At 39.4% G+C, this 16,197-nt stretch overlaps 1 protein-coding gene across 1 annotated transcript in view; it reads left to right on the top strand.

Annotated features, from left to right (window-relative positions):
• The window catches only part of Dock11 (dedicator of cytokinesis 11), a 196,672-nt gene that overhangs the window by 167,702 nt on the left and 12,773 nt on the right, over nt 1–16,197 (top strand). Inside the window, exons 46-48 of the mRNA XM_026790137.1 lie at nt 8,412–8,534; nt 10,122–10,235; nt 11,654–11,800. Coding sequence (XP_026645938.1) covers nt 8,412–8,534; nt 10,122–10,235; nt 11,654–11,800 — 384 coding nt within the window. The remainder of the gene's footprint in view (nt 1–8,411; nt 8,535–10,121; nt 10,236–11,653; nt 11,801–16,197) is intronic.

Below are 16,197 nucleotides of genomic sequence, written 5' to 3'. Positions count from 1 at the left end.
TTGCTGGGAATTGAACTCAGGACCTTTGGAAGAGCAGGCAATGCTCTTAACCACTGAGCCATCTCTCCAGCCCCTTTAAATACATTCTTTGACAACTCCATGTATGTATATATGTTCTATTTACCCTCACTACCCCACCACCCTCTCTTAGCTCCCTTCAGCTCCCGTCAACTTCCCCTCCACCCAACAAATTCCCTTCCTAGAGTGTACGTCATTTTATTCTGTGACCCACTGCGGTTAAACAAGGCCATCTGTATGACCATTGGTTTGGAACTATCCATAGCTCGCAGTGCAAACAAATCTTAATATGACCATGGAACTTCAGGAAAGGGATTCAGCAGTAGTAGTCAAAACAGGCCTTACTTTTCCTCTTTGTATGCAATAATCAATTATAGAATCATCTACAAGGTGACTACTCCAAAGGGTTTCTTGTTTTATCAGCCCTCAGTGAGCTTTTCATCCTTGAGAACAGGATTGTTCCGTCTGCAAACCTTCTCGGGAGCTCATGGCTATTTGCTCGGTGGAGAGCTACATTTTTAACTATTATTTTCTCTTAATATTGAATGTAATCACTTTTCCTCTCATTTCAATGGTTGAAATATGTCCTTCTGTTAGTATATGTGGCTCAGGAACATGACTGACCTTTTCAAAGAAAATTTATAATTTTAGAAATGTAAAACTTAACATTCTTTAGTAATTTAATATTAAGATACATTTAGGTTGATCTATCACATGCTATGACTTCTGATACTCTTTTTTTTTAATGTGCAAGAGAGAAACATTAGCAATGCGTGTGGTTTAGAAAAATTCATTTGTATAGCTGTTTGCCATGTCATGATGTATTTTAAACAAAAGAGGTACAGACAAAGGTATTGATTTTAGGGACTTAACTAAATAAACAGTATGTAAATTGTGAAAAAACAACAAAAAAAGAAATGGCCTTGCTTTTTTGGATTTTTTAGCAATAATCTATATATGCTTTTATTTGATTTGATTATAAGTTATAGTTTGTCTGGGCTCATGTAGTAGGGCTTCCTCCTCACACTCTCACCTTTGGAAAAGGTGACATTGATTCAGAAGTCACATTAAAATGAGCCATATTTGGCAGTACACATCTGTTATCCCAGTAGTCTGCAGGGAAAGGAAAGGAGATGGTTGTGGGTCCCGGGTCAGCCTAGGCTATAAAGCAAGACCTTCTCTTACAAAAACACAGCTAAATTCTGGGTCTGGAGAGATCATTCAATGGGTGTTTGCTACATAGACATAAGGACCGGATAAGTTAGCTTAGAGCCCTAGCACCAAGAGGAAAAGTAGGTGCATCTTTTTGTAGCTGTAACCCCTGGCACTGGCTGAGAGAGACAGATAGATCCCCAGAGCTTGCTGGCCTGACAGTCTAGCCAAAAGCTGTTAGCGCCATGTTTCATAAGAGACCTCAGATCAATGTGTTAGGGTTGAGAGTGATACAACATGACATTGTGTATGCTCCTCTGATCTCTGAATTCACATATGCACATGCAAACACACAGAGAGAGAGAGAGAGAGAGAGAGAGAGAGAGAGAGAGAGAGACAGACAGACAGACAGAGAGACAGAGAGACAGAGAGAGAGAGAGAGAATTACACTGAAGTGAAAACCAAAGTAGTTCTCCATTTAGTCCTTGTATTTAAGTGTGAGTTAAACTACTAATACGAATCTCTTTTTTATAAATTTATTTCTGTATTGATTTTTAATAGCTTAAATATAGAACATATAATATATCACATGTTAAGGGAATGGTTTGATGAATTTTGACAATTATATACACCAATGTAGTCTAAGACCAGAAATAAGAAATAGAACACATACTTTCCTGCAGATAAAGTTCTCTTGTGCCCCTTAAAAGCACTCTCTGGTCTGGCAGGATAGCTCATGTCTGTAATCACAGCCAGCACTCTGAGGTCTGAAGCAGGGGGATTGACATAAGTTCAAGGCTGCCCTGGGCTATAAAGTAAGTTCCAGTCCTGTCTGGACTGTAGTATGAAATGCTAAAAGAGCTTCTCTTTGCCACTGACATATGGTTCCCATCATCATAGATTAGCTTTCAAGTCATTAAAGTGAAATTATTGAGCTGGAGAGATAGGCCAGTGGTTAAGAGCCCTGGCTGCTCTTCCAGAGGACACAGGTTTCATTTGTTCCCAGCACCCACATGGTAGCTCACAACCTTCTGTGACTCCAATCCTAGATGATCTAAAGTCCTCTTCTGACCTCGACAGGCATCGGGCATGCACGTGGTGTACAGACTTACATGTAAGCAAAATACCCATTTACATAAAATATAAATACAGAAAAATGGAACTATTCATTGTGTATCCTTATATGTGTATGTGTGTGTTCCTTTCCTCAGTTTAATGTTGAGATTTATCCATAATGTAGAGTATATTGAAAGTTTGTTTTAATTACTAAATAATATTCCACCATAATAATAATTTTTCAACCCATTTTCCAGGTGATAAACATTGAATTGTTTTCAGTTTAGAGATGTTCTTCTTTGGTTGACACATGTCCTCATTGCTCTTCAGTAATACTTCAAAGTGAAGCAGAATACCCAGATCGAATTTACTTAGCTTTTTAAAGGGATTCCAATGTGTTTCTCAAAGTAGTTAAACCATTTTCTTTTTTTTAAATACTTATTTATTTATTATGTATACAATATTCTGTCTGTGTGTATGCCAGAAGAGGGCGCCAGACCTCCTTACAGATGGTTGTGAGCCACCATGTGGTTGCTGGGAATTGAACTCAGGACCTTTGGAAGAGCAGGCAATGCTCTTAACCACTGAGCCATCTCTCCAGCCTAGTTAAACCATTTTCAATGAATGACTTGCTCCATATCTTCGTTAACATCTTATGTTCCTAGTTATTTTAAACCATTATATTAGGCATGAATTAGTATCTGTCACATTGTGACTTTTCATTACACATCCCTAATGCACTTTTTCATGTTTCCCCTGGCCTCTTGTGTATCTTCTCTGTTGACATGCCTTCTAGCTATTAAAAGTGGCACTGTCTATTCTTATGACTGATTTGTGGGAATCCTTTTTATATCCTGTTAACTCTTTATAGCATATGAATGTCTATGGGTGTTTATTTACCAGTCTTGGCTTGTCTATTTCGTTTTCTTAATTTAATCCAGTTAAACAGAAAGGTCTTTTTTTCTTTTTGGAGGCATGATCTCACTCCAGGATGGTCTTCCTGCCTCAACCTTTCAATCGCTAGGACTGCAGGTGCATACCACTATGTGTGCCAGGAACACTCTCTCTCTCTCTCTCTCTCTCTCTCTCTCTGTGTGTGTGTGTGTGAAGTCTAACTTTAAGTTTTTAATGATTTTTCTTTCTATCTATAGTTTTAAAATGTCTTTACCTCAAGAATATGATAGCATTAACCCTCTGTTTTCTAAAACTATGTTTTGAGCTTGGAATAAGATAGCAGTCAAAGTTGAAAAGAGGGGTTTATTTTTTTTCAGTTCCGGAATTTGAACTCATGACCTTGCCCATGCTAGGCTGGCTCCCACCCAGGCCTACAGTTCACTTTTTATAGACATAGCTTAAGCAGTCCATGTCGTTTAGAGGAAAATAGAAGCTTCCTTTAGCGTCCTTGAATTTCCTTCGGCACATTGGTCAAAACCTCCCCTCTTTGCATATATGGTCCATTTCTAGTCCCTGTCTCTACCACTCAGTTAGTTGTACAAGTCAACATCAATATCATACTTTTTTCTTTTCTTTTTAATTAATATAGCAATCATTCCCCCTTTCTCTTTCCTCCCTCCATAGAACCTCTTTCATATATCCCCCACCCCCTGTACTCCCTCTCAACTTCATGGCCTCTTTTTATTTAATTATTATTGTTATAAACATAGATGCACAAGAATACATTGATGTAACCTGCTGACTCTGTTCAGAGTTGTGTGTATGCCTGTGTGCTTAGTTCTGACCATTTAGGATTGGATAACCAATTAGGGAGCTCATCCCTGGAGAAGACCGACTCTCTCTTTCAGCGGGCATTAATTAGTCATAACTAGAGATGGAGCCCTATGAGATTTCCTCCACCCATAGTTGGGATTTCCATTTGTCCAATTCTTCTTTAGGCAGCCATGTTGCTGAGCTTTCATGGGTGCAGCTTCACTGTCGTAGCTGGAAGACACAATCATCCAGTAGACTTCTTGGTCCTCTGGCTCTTACAGTCTTTCTGCCCCTCTTCTTCGATGTTTCCAGAGCATTGGGTATAGTTTATCACTTTGGGCTGAGTACCCTACTATCACTCATTCTCTGCCAGTTGTGGCTTTCTAGAATAGTGTATCTGTTACAAAAATAAGCTTCTTTGATGAGGGATGGTAGCTACACCCCTCAGTTTGAGCTGGAGTACAGGGGCCATACTTTTTTATTACCATGGCTTTATGAGATGTTGTAAGCTCAGGGAGTGTTAGTTCTTTAACTTTATTCTTTCTCAGTGTTCTTTTTTTTTTTTAAAAAAAAAAAAACAGTGCTGTAGAATTTGAATTGCCGTATAAAATGTATAGGCATGTTTTTTCAAAAATGACCTTTTGGAAATTGAAGGTGTGGCTGGAATGTTAAATTTATGTTACTATATAGAGAACAGAGCAGGTAACAACACTATGACACCCAATCAGTAAACATTTAGGCTATTTTTAATTTATCTCAGCATTATTTTGCAGTTTTCAGGGTAAATTTTTGTTGTTAGATTTATTATGAGATATTATCAGATATTATAATGATATATCAGGTGCTTTAATGCTGTCATAAATACTACTGCTTACTTTTCATGTTTTTGCTTTTTATGAGGGGTTGGGGAAGAATTGAACCCAGGACCTCACACATACTAGGCAAGTGTTGAACTATGTCCCCAGCCTTTTTCACTTTTTAAGATAGGATTCCGGTGCTCCAATGTGAGTCTCTGTCTCTGTCTCCTTTCATCGCCTGATGAAGGTTAATATTCAGGAGGATGCCTATATGTTTTTCTTTGGGTTCTCCTTATTTAGCTTCTCAAGGACCACTAATTATAGGCTCAATGTCCTTTGTTTATGGCTAGAAACCAAATATGAGTGAGTACATCCCATGTTCTTCTTTTTGGGTCTGGCTTACCTCACTCTGATCCTACTGCACGCACTGGCTTTGTGGGAGCCTAGGCAGTTTGGATGCTCAACTTGCTAGACCTGGATGGAGGTGGGGGTTCCTTGGACTTCCCACAGGACAGGGAACCCTGATTGCTTTTCGGGCTGAGGGGGGGGGGAGTTAATTGGGGGAGGGGGAGGGAAATGGGAGGCGGTGGCAGGGAAGAGACAGAAATCTTTAATAAATAAATAAAATAATAAAAAAAAGATAGGATTCCACTTACATGAACTTCCCTTGAACTCACTCTGGAGTTCAGACAGGCCTTAAACTTGTAAGCCTTGTTTCTTAGTCTTCTGAGCAGCTGGAATTATAGGCCTTTAGGTACTAGATATTGCTCTATTTTATTCTCCAATATGTATTGTTGCTAGTATATAGAAATCTCACTGGCATTCTATTTTCTAACGGAATTTGCTTGTCAGCCTTACTATAATCATCTGCGTATTCTCTATGATTTAGGGCATAGGCAATCATGCCATCTACACAGAAGCACAATTTTACTTTTGTCAGTCTGTATGCCTTTTCCCTTTTGATTGCCATATTTCACTAGCTCAGACCTCTATGGTGGTGCTGAGCAGAAATGGTGAGAGTGTACATCTTTGCATTGTCCCCAGCTTTAGAGTAACAGTGTTTGCCCTTCAGTGTGTAGTGGATGTTCTTTGAGATTAAGAAATGTTCCTTCTCTTCATTTCCATCCGCTGTTCTTTTTTACTATCATGAACAGATGCTGATTTTTTAAAAAAGATATCTAATAATTTTAAAGATTTATTTTTAATATTTTGGAGATTATATTTACATCACTTCCCCCTTTTCTTTCCTCCCTTCAAACCTTCCTGTGTTCCCCACACTCTTTTTCAAATTCATGGCCTCATTTCTTTTCATTGTTGTTATGTGTGTATATTTCTAAATGCATATATAATCCATTCAAATTGTATAATGTTACTTGTATGTATCAGATTAAATACCTTTCTCTGCACTTGTTAATCTATTAAGCTTATGTAGTGGTATGTCCCTTATCTTTTTTTTATCATTCTTAGACAACTATCACTTTCTGAAACAAACACCATTAGTTTGTAACTGAGTTTTTGGTATTTTGAGACAGGATCTCACTATGTAGCTGTGGCTGGACTGAAACTTGTCATGTAGACCAGGCTGGTTTTGAACTCACAGAGATTGATCGGCCTCTGCCTCCAGAGCTCTAAGATTAGAGGTATGTGCCACCATGCCCAGCCTGCTGAAATTCTCAATATAGTCATTGAATGTTACTATGCTAACCATAGTAACATACTTATCCAATTAGTCACATTGATAATGAGTTACAAAAGAAGGCAGTGAATGAAATAAGGTTGTTTCCACCCTTAAAGAGTTGCAGCTTATTCGGAATGTCAGTTACTTCCTAGACAGTGTGCAGATATTGTAGAACTATAAATATTTACACCATTGATTGGTAGAGTGGGGAACAAAGTATTTGTACCTGGTCTTCCTTATCTGGACCAGGAAAAACACCTAGAATGGTAGTACCTAAGCTATTCTAAAGAGGGGTAGAAGGGTAGAGGGTTTTTCAGGAGAATTGCCAGTAAGCCTTCCTGTTATTAGAGCTCTTGGCTTGTTGAATAAAGAATCATAGAAGCACTAACCATATCATGCAAGCCATGTGTGCCACACGAAGGAGCTTGCCCTTGTTTTGTGAGTGATGGCATGTTTTCAGATTCTCAGTGGCATGAGCAGAACCTTGTGATGTACCCGTAGAGGATGTATTGGAAAGTACCAAGGCTTGGGTCAGGAAGATCAGTCAGGGAAAAAAAAAGTAGTGAACTCTTAAGCCTTAGCAGTAAATGCAGAAATAGAGGGAAAGGGTTATTTTTGAGAGATACTGGGAAAGTAAAAGTGGCAGGGCTAAAATGGTTCCAAATGGATTTGTCTAAAAGCGATTTTAACACCCAATTGCTATAACATAATACCATAGACTAGATAGATGATTAATAGCAGAAATGAATTTCTCAGAGTTCTAAAGAATGAGAAGTCCAAAATCAAACCACCATCAGGTAATGTGTCCAGGGAGGGCAAATTTCTCAGTTTGTAGATGACCCCTGCTTGGCATCTGCATGGCATTACATGGCAGAAGGTGTTTTCCCATGGTATTTTCCCTGCAGTGTCTTAAAAGATTGCCAGCCATATTGGCTTGAGGACTCACTTTGTATCAGTATATTCAACTTAATCAATTGTATCTTTAACAATCTTTCCCCAAATCAGGTCACGTTCTGAGGCAGCTTCCCATTTAGGGGAATACAGTTCAACACATAACAGGATAAAGTCCAAACTGCACCTAATTTTCCAGCCAAGAATTCATAGATTATTGCCACCTGCTACATAGGAAGAAGAGCTAGACAATGAGTTTGGTTGTCTAAGAGACAAATAGACCATTTTGCCAATCAGTTCCCTAGATCTGAAGGAAAACACATTCCTAACACTTGTAATAGCTTGAGAAGTTGTCACATTCAATTTAGGCTAATGTTCTATGCAAATATAGTTTCGATAGGAAAGAGAAGTAATGGACATGTACAAGCTTAGTGAAATTTACCTTGTTAGGCATTTATACATTCTCAACTTGGTTACATATTTTTATTAAAACATAATACATATATGAGATTCATTATGATACTTCTGTGTATGCATACAGCATTCATTGATAATAGCCAACTGCTCTTCTACCTTCACCTCCCACCCTGTTCCATCCTGGCATGCTTTCCATCCCCAGTAAATCACTCTTCGACTTAAGGTCAACTTAGTCCATAATTTGGAACAACCAAAAGATTCAATTCAACATGATGTTATTGGCAAGTAAAGTCTCTATTTTCACTTAAACAAAACATTTAAAAATATACAATTTACTGTTGCTATTGATTTCATATTTTAGAAATTGTTCTGGTTTTCCAGTACTCATAGCATTTGATTCAGAAAATCCTGTTATGCAGCTCTGTATTTGCTGGCACATGCCCAGAATCCCAGCATTCAGTGAGGCTGAAGTAGAAAGCTCACCAGTTGGAGGACAGACAGCCTGGGCTTCATAGCTAGGTCCTGTTTCCAAAGACAGAGTTGGAGGGGGGAAAGATGTGGTCCTTACAAATATACTTCTTGCTTGTGTACTTGCTTGAACTCAGCCCATTCTGTTTGTTCTTTAGTAAGTTAAAATGATTTGAAGTTGATTTGACGCTATTTTAATACGCAGCTGAATATTTCTCTGAATGCAGGAGGTTTTGCTGGAGCTGTTAGAACAGTGTGTAGATGGCTTGTGGAAAGCAGAACGTTATGAAGTAATTTCTGAGATTTCCAAGTTGATTATTCCAATTTATGAGAAACGCCGTGAGTTTGAGGTAAGCAATGGACACGCTCGCATCATTACCTGGTATACTTATTTTCAGTCTTGACCAAAGCACTAATATAGCGTCGTTCCTATCTTTTTATACTCTGGTGTCTTCTGAAGAAAATAGGTGACTTATTATATTATGGCATTGGAATTTTATCATAGAATAAATATCCTTTTAGCTTGTGGTGCTGGGGATGAACCCCAGGATCTTGGGCATGCTAGGCACATGCCCTATTGCCAAGATACCCCCCAGGTCTAGATTTGAAGTTTCCCCCGTGGATTGTAAAAACTATCAAACCTCCGTATTGCCCAAGAAAGCCCTGGAAACATGATTGTATTCTTTGAACTTGAGTGCAGTGACTAAAATTGCTGGCTGACCATGATGATGAAAGATAGCGTGATACCAGGAAAAGCTTTGTTTATTGATTTGGCCTGCCGGGAAGACTGTTGGTAAATCCTACAGGAGAGTAGTGAAAAGCTGCTGCCATGTGCATGAGACAGAGGGTTGTTTTGGATTCAAGTCTTTGAGTCCGTATCCTAATCTCTACTGCAACTGTACAAAAAGGAGAAGAGGATGGCTTGGAATTTGTATTTTGAGAGTCGGAACAAGATGAGTGTGCTGACGTACAGCTATAATCCCGACACTTTATGGAGCTGGGACAGGATAACAGGCTCAAGTTTGGGGCCAGCCTAGACGGCATGGCAAGGCCCTGTGTCAAAGAAAAAAAAAACTATTTGAAGCTCAAAGGCTTCAGGAAGTCCCTGGAGCTAACCAGAGGTGCTAAGCCCCTCCTTCTCCAATGTAAATGATCAGACCATCTGAGCTGCCCAGAAGAGTCTCAGATGAACTGAGCTGCCTGAAACAGATGCTCTTCAGCTTGTTGAGCCGCCTGCAAATTGTGCAGGATGTTCCAGCATTTAAGCAGCCACGCTGGGGTGGGCTTTGGTGACACAGGTGTCTTTGAGTCATTTTTGCTACTGGAAGGGGTTATCTCACCCATACTCTTGTCAACAAGCCCCATAAAGCTCATTGATTCACCAGAAAATAAGTTTGAAAAAATTCAAAAATCAGTCCAGAGAAATAGCTCAGCAAGTAAGAGCACTTGTTGCTCTTGAGGAGGACCTGGGTTCAGTTTCCAGCACCTATATGGCATCTCACAAGCAACTATAAAGCCAGTTCTAGGGGATCTGATGCCCTTTTCTGACCTCTGTGGTGTATAAGCATACATGCAGGCAAAACACTCACACACATAAAAATTAAATAAAAAATAAAATTATAATCTTTAGATAAATAGGTAAAACTGATATTCAGCTAATGTAATATGTTTTGTACTTTGGGGATTGAACCCAGGCCATCACAACTTTGTGATGAGGTCTTGCTAATGGCCCAGGATGGTCTGGTAATAAAGTGAGTACATAGTGAGTACCAGGCCATCCTGGCCTATATAGCAAGACCTGTCTCAAAAATAAAATAAAATAAACAAGTAAAAAAAATCCACATAAAGAAAACTAAACATTGGTGGTTTTTTACTCTTGCATGTTGGTTGTCATACAGTGACTGACAAAAACACACATGTATATTCTTATTTTTCAGAAACTGACTCAAGTCTATAGGACTCTTCATGGCGCTTACACAAAAATTTTGGAGGTTATGCACACCAAAAAACGACTTTTAGGTACTTTCTTCAGAGTTGCCTTTTATGGCCAGGTAAGTGTGCTTTAGTAAAGTTCATTCTTCAAGCTGTTTGGCTTTTAAATGTTCTTCTTTGACTTATTAGATGGCCTTTGTATAGTTGTTGCTTCTGGAATTCTGTCTTGCTTTTCGCACAGCGGAAAGTCCCTTTCATAATGTTCTCGTTCACTTTGGTTCTGCTGTCTAATTTGGTTGGGGATGCAAAGTATGGATTCCTCTCTCAGTTTGATTCTCTGGTAAGCTTCTGAAGTATACATTAAGTATCTAGTAGTTAAAGCTTTGTAATACGAAACAGATTGCGCACACATGGAAGGGGACTGGAGAGATGACTCAGCGGGTAAGAGCGCTGGCTGCTCTTCTAGGAGATCTGGGTTCAATTCCCAGCACCCACATAGCAGCGCACCATTGTCTGTAATTGCAACTCCAGTTCTGATAACCTTTACACAGACACACGTGCTGACAGAAACAAATGCACATAAAATAAAATAATTAATTAAAAAATTTAAAAAACAAAATCTGTTAAAATAAACAAGACATTATATATGGGAACCACTCTTAATAAAATCCACAAAAATAAGAAACATCCTTCTTAGTTTATTCCTTCTACCAATAATATGTTCATATATTTTTGAATTTGAGTACACACAGAAGAAAGAAAATCTAACATGGGAATACTTAATAAAAATAAGAAATACTTCCTAATGACACCTTCCTCTTCCAGACAATATGTTTGTATACTTGTACATTTGAAGTTCTCACTTATTCGAAGTTAAAAGGTTGAATATGTGCTTGTGTCTTTAATATGTCATTATATTATTAATAATATAAATTTTATAATATAATGTAAATCTATTATAAATATTAATAATATCTAATATGCTAAAATGAAAATATTAATATTGTCTTAGAGTTTCTATTGCTATAATGGACATCATGACAAAAGACAACTTCTGGAGGAAAGGGTTGATTTCAGCTTACAGCTAATTAAGCCAGCTCCATTATTGAGGAAGTCGGAGCAGGAGCTCAAGACAGGAACCTGGAGGCAGGTGCTAATGCAGAGGCCACAGAGGAATGTTACTTAGTACTTACTTGCTCCCCATGGCTTGCTCAGCCTGCTTTCTTATAGACCCCAGGCCCACCTGTCCAGGATTGATACCATTTCTTAGTGAGTTGGGCCCTCACACATCAATCATTACTTAAGAAAATGCCCCACGGGCCTATCTGATAAGGCATTTTCTCTATTGAGGTTGCAACTTACTAAATTCTTCTACCTATGTCAAGGTGACGTAAAACTAGTCAGCATAAATATGTTAAAACTAATATTAATAACTATTAAGTGTATTCAAATATATTGTCACTAGCTATGCAGATTTTTCTTGAGTGCTTTTTACATATACTATTTGTAAACTATTATTCGTTTACCTTTCTAATAGTCTTTTTTTGAAGAAGAAGATGGAAAAGAATACATCTATAAAGAACCCAAGCTCACAGGCCTTTCAGAGATTTCCTTGAGACTTGTGAAACTTTATGGTGAAAAATTTGGTACTGAAAATGTCAAAATAATTCAAGATTCAGACAAGGTAACCTGTGCCATGCGTTTGGAAATCGTTGTTAATTTATTTCAGGCCCAGTGTGTTGCTCCTGATATATGGGATAGACGCATGGAAGTAGAATCTATCAGATGACAGAAAGAATGGAGACTTTGAAATCAGGGAGACCAGGGCTCAAATCTCCCTTCTCTGTTAACGGTGTGATGATAGGAATGCCACTTAACCCCTCTGTGTTTGATTTTTGTCAATCGTACCTTCCTCATGAGGTTGTTATGCACATAAAATGAGTTACTATGTAGAAAGTGACTATACAGTTACATTAAAAGCATTCATTAATAATAATAGAAGAGACTGGTTTTAATACAGTTCAGCTGCTGAATATTCAGCTCTACAGCATGGCTCTTTGTTTCTTCTCTCATACATCCTAAAGGCAGTTTCCCTTCCTTCTGCCCTTCTCAGTTCTCCCCTCCACCTCCCATCTCCCGCAGATCCACTTCTCCCGTTTCCCTTCAAAAAAAAAAGAGCAGGCCTCCCAGAGATACCAACCAAACACAGCATAATAAGCTACAATAAGACTAGGCAGAAACCCTCATATTAAGTACAGCATGATTCTTAGTTGGATTCTTATTTGGCTACTGTATGGCTAAAATCACCCGGAGACAGAGAGGGCTGTTATATTGTGCTAAAATAGTCCTAATTCAATGAGAGTGACCATACTTAGATTTTATTGTTGTTCTTATTTGGCTTGTGTGCATATATGTTTATATGCACATGTGAGCACATGCATGTGGAAGGTAGACGTCACTGTTGAATGTCTTCAGCCACTCTCCACCTGAACCTGGAACTCTCTAAATTAGCTGGCTGGCTGGCCAGCAAACCCAGGGATCCTGTTGTCTCTGTCTCCTTGGGACTAGGATTACAGGTGTCCAGTGCCACACCCAGCTTTTTCATATGGTTCTGGTGCTCAAATTCAGGTCCTCATGCCTGGATTCCCAAGGGTTTTACTGCAGTTCCCAACCCCCAATGTTTTGCTTTGGTGTTTGGCTGATCTCAGACTCAACAACTGTGCTCCCCTTTAACTTCCTTAGTGCTGGGATTACAAGCATGGGTTGTGGCCGCATTTCCAATGAAGTCGGTTTCCAGAGAGATATTTTTGGTCTTGCCCCAAATAGTATCCATCCCATTAGGCCCTACCATAATGAGGTGTGAAAAATTCTAGCAGGAGAGGCTATTTTGTAGGGACTGTACCGCTGCTTCTAGACAGCCTTGGGAACTCAGAATGCCTGCGACCTAACAGTTGCCAGGATGAGAGTTCATTGCGGAGGTGGAAGAGAAAGGGCTTCCCCTGTGCAGAGTTTGTGGCTACATTTACACAGCAACTTCCAACAAAGCACCTGAAATCAAGTAGACAGCATTGATGGAGAGAAAAGTCTCACCTATCTCACCTTTTCACTTCCTAGACATGCCTGTATCCCCTGGGAATGCTGTTATCTTGAACACAGGCTTAAGACCTTTTAAAGTAGATGTGATGAAAGGGTCCAAATGAATATTTGGCAGTGCTCTCTGCTGCTCCATAAGTTTCCCTAGTTTTTGTGGTTTGTCATTGAGGGGATAACAGGAAATTCCAGACCAGCCTGAGCCCCAAAGTCAGTCTCATGGCGCATGCCCATGATGACCACTGTAGAAGTGACGGGTGAGCCAGACTCTGGCCCACAGGCGTCTTTCTCTTTTATTCTGCCTCTGGAAACCTAGCCCAATTGTGCTGCTGCAGAACCACTGTCGGGACTCCTCACATGATGCTGCACTCGCACAAGTAGACTACAAGTGGCCATTCCTAGTTGTATAAAAACTGCAGTCATCCCTTCGAAGCTGGGGGTTCTACAGCCATGGAGTCAGCCAACCACGGGTCTGAAGTGTTCAGAAAATACTGTATCTGTACTGCGTACGTGCAGACCTTTGGGTTTTGTTGTTTTGTTTTACTTTGTTGTGAGACAAGCTATTACTTTGGGGCTCAGGCTGCTCTGGAATCCCCTAAGAAGCCCAGTGTTGTATGTCACTATTCCCAGGGAGATATGAACAAATATCTACTCATCCCAGATGGAAAACCAATGAGAGGCCAAAGTAAGGATGCCACCAAAGTTTAATTTGTTAAACCAGTGAGTTTGATCAGAGTGATTTATAGGACTATAGGTAAGAGGTTAGTTAGTAGACTAGACATAACTCCAAGACAGCTGTGTCACCCAAAGGCCACCCTAGCATAAATGACTACTCCCAAAAGGAGGCAGCTCCATGGACTAGAAAGTGTCCCTTTCAGGCAGCTGCTTGTCTGTGAATGTCTCTCAGCGGTCCTTATGTATGCCTTGGCAAAGGACAGACCTAGTGAATATGGTCAGTTTCAGGGACCCTATAAGGTTTCTTATTTCTTCAAGCAAGCTTTCCTGTAAGATGAAGTATTTTATGTCCTAGAATATTGTGTCTCTTGATGAGCCACCTTGAAGAATGGACTGTTTAGAATCCCTTTACAATAGCCTGTATCTTAGGGACCAAGATGGGGGGCTTTAACCTGTAGGAAACTGTCACACAACACTCACACTGGCTAAGCATTTTTTAGACAGGATCTGACATAGGTAGGCCTAAAATGCAGGATCTGCCTCTACCTCCTCAGTGCTCAAACTATAGGTCTTCACTACCAAAGCCAGAAGACGTTTTCCTTCTAACTGTTCCCTAACTAATAGAGCATAACAAGCAATTGCCTAGCATTTATTGTTGTATTTTCTGTCACAAGTCATCCGGCGATGGTTTAAAAGCTCAGAAGGGTAATTCCTTGGTTCTGTACAACTATTTTGCCACTTTCTATAAGGAATTCAATTTTTAATATTTAAAAGTAAAATTGAAAACATTGTTTTGCATGTGTGGTTTTTGTTGGGAGGATGGGGAGGCAGATTATGAGCCTGAGCTACCATGCCAAGCAAAACAAAACCCAAAACAAACCAGTCTTCTGTGCTTGCCAAAGAACAAAATCTGCTTGAAGGCACAGGCAACTTGAGTGAAGTTTAGCAATGTCTTCCACTATCTTAAATGTGTGTGTCCTTTGGGCCAAAAATATCATGTTTAAAGTTTTCTATTATATTTATGTTTATTTTAACAGTTTATTTGTTTAAAGAAGTTTAGCGCTATATAAGCCTGGAAAGAGCCTGATACTCATATAGCTACCTGCATGGGAGGAATAAAGTATAATAGTAATATTTTTTTTCAAGACAGGGTTTCTTTGTAGTTTTGGAGCCTGTCTTGGAACTTGCTCTGTAGATCAGGCTGGCCTCGAACTCGGAGAGAGCCACCTGTCTCTGTCTCTCCCGAGTGCTGGGATTAAAGGCGTGCGCCACCACTGCCTGGCTAATAATTTTAATGTATAGTCTCCTAGGAATGAAAAGAGTGATATATTCTTTATTGTTGCTTTTTTGGTGGGGGAGGGTGTTGAGACAGTCTCACTTTGTGGCTCAGGCAGGCTAAAACTCCCTGTGTAGTCCAGATTGGCTTCAAACTCTTTGCTCTTCACGGTGCTAGGAGTATAGATGTTGTTAGCCACCATGTCTGGCAGCACAAAGGGTTTATCATATCAGTATGACAATATCAAAATATGTCATTAAAGAATAGAAAGCAAGATGCAGGACAGTAGGGTTAATAAGTACATTTGTATCAAAACTGCAAATCCACATAAACTTATCTCTATATGTTTAGGAAATATATAGAGTCAAAGATAGAAAAAAATGTTGCTTATGATTATCCCTGAGAAATGGACCTAGAGACTCTGCTAGAAAGGATTTTTTTTTGGCTATTCATATATACCCTGTGTAGTACTTGACCTTTTATTTCCTATTTATGTTTCTTCTTAGCTAAATAATTACTTTGACTGAGGTTTTTCTAGAAAATTCCAGCTTTAAAATGTGAGAGAATTATTTCTGAGCCTTTTGGCTAAGATAAGTGTAACAGGAAAGAAAGGTTAATGTTTCCCAGCGAACCAAGTAAATAGAAGGGATTTAAAGAGGTTACCCAGTGTTAAGACATTACTTCCCCCCTGCAAATATGGAGAGGAAAAAGATACAGAGACTGTATGCAGGAAGATTTGTGTTGATTTTGTTTGTTTCTTTTATTTTTTACTAAACACAGACAGGCGTAACTGATAAATGACAAAGCTAGTAAGCACCCAGGACACAAGGCTGGTTTCATTGGGAAACACTGAAAGCAGATTCCGAGTTTTGTTTCGGATTAAGGATAAAGGGTAGAATTTGTGAGTTGGCAGGGGACTCTTCAGCAAGGACAGCAGCAGCACTGCTTGGCATGGAATTGAGATGCCTCACGAAATGACCGGCAGCTGTGCTAGGCTTTTGTGTTTGGTGGTGGTGGTGGTGGTGGTGGTGGTGGTGGTG

The sequence above is a fragment of the Microtus ochrogaster genome, unplaced genomic scaffold (assembly GCF_000317375.1).
Source record: "Microtus ochrogaster isolate Prairie Vole_2 unplaced genomic scaffold, MicOch1.0 UNK42, whole genome shotgun sequence".
NCBI lineage: Eukaryota > Metazoa > Chordata > Mammalia > Rodentia > Cricetidae > Microtus > Microtus ochrogaster.
Note: the sequence above shows the minus strand (reverse complement) of the source record. Positions and strands in the feature narration are given on the sequence as shown.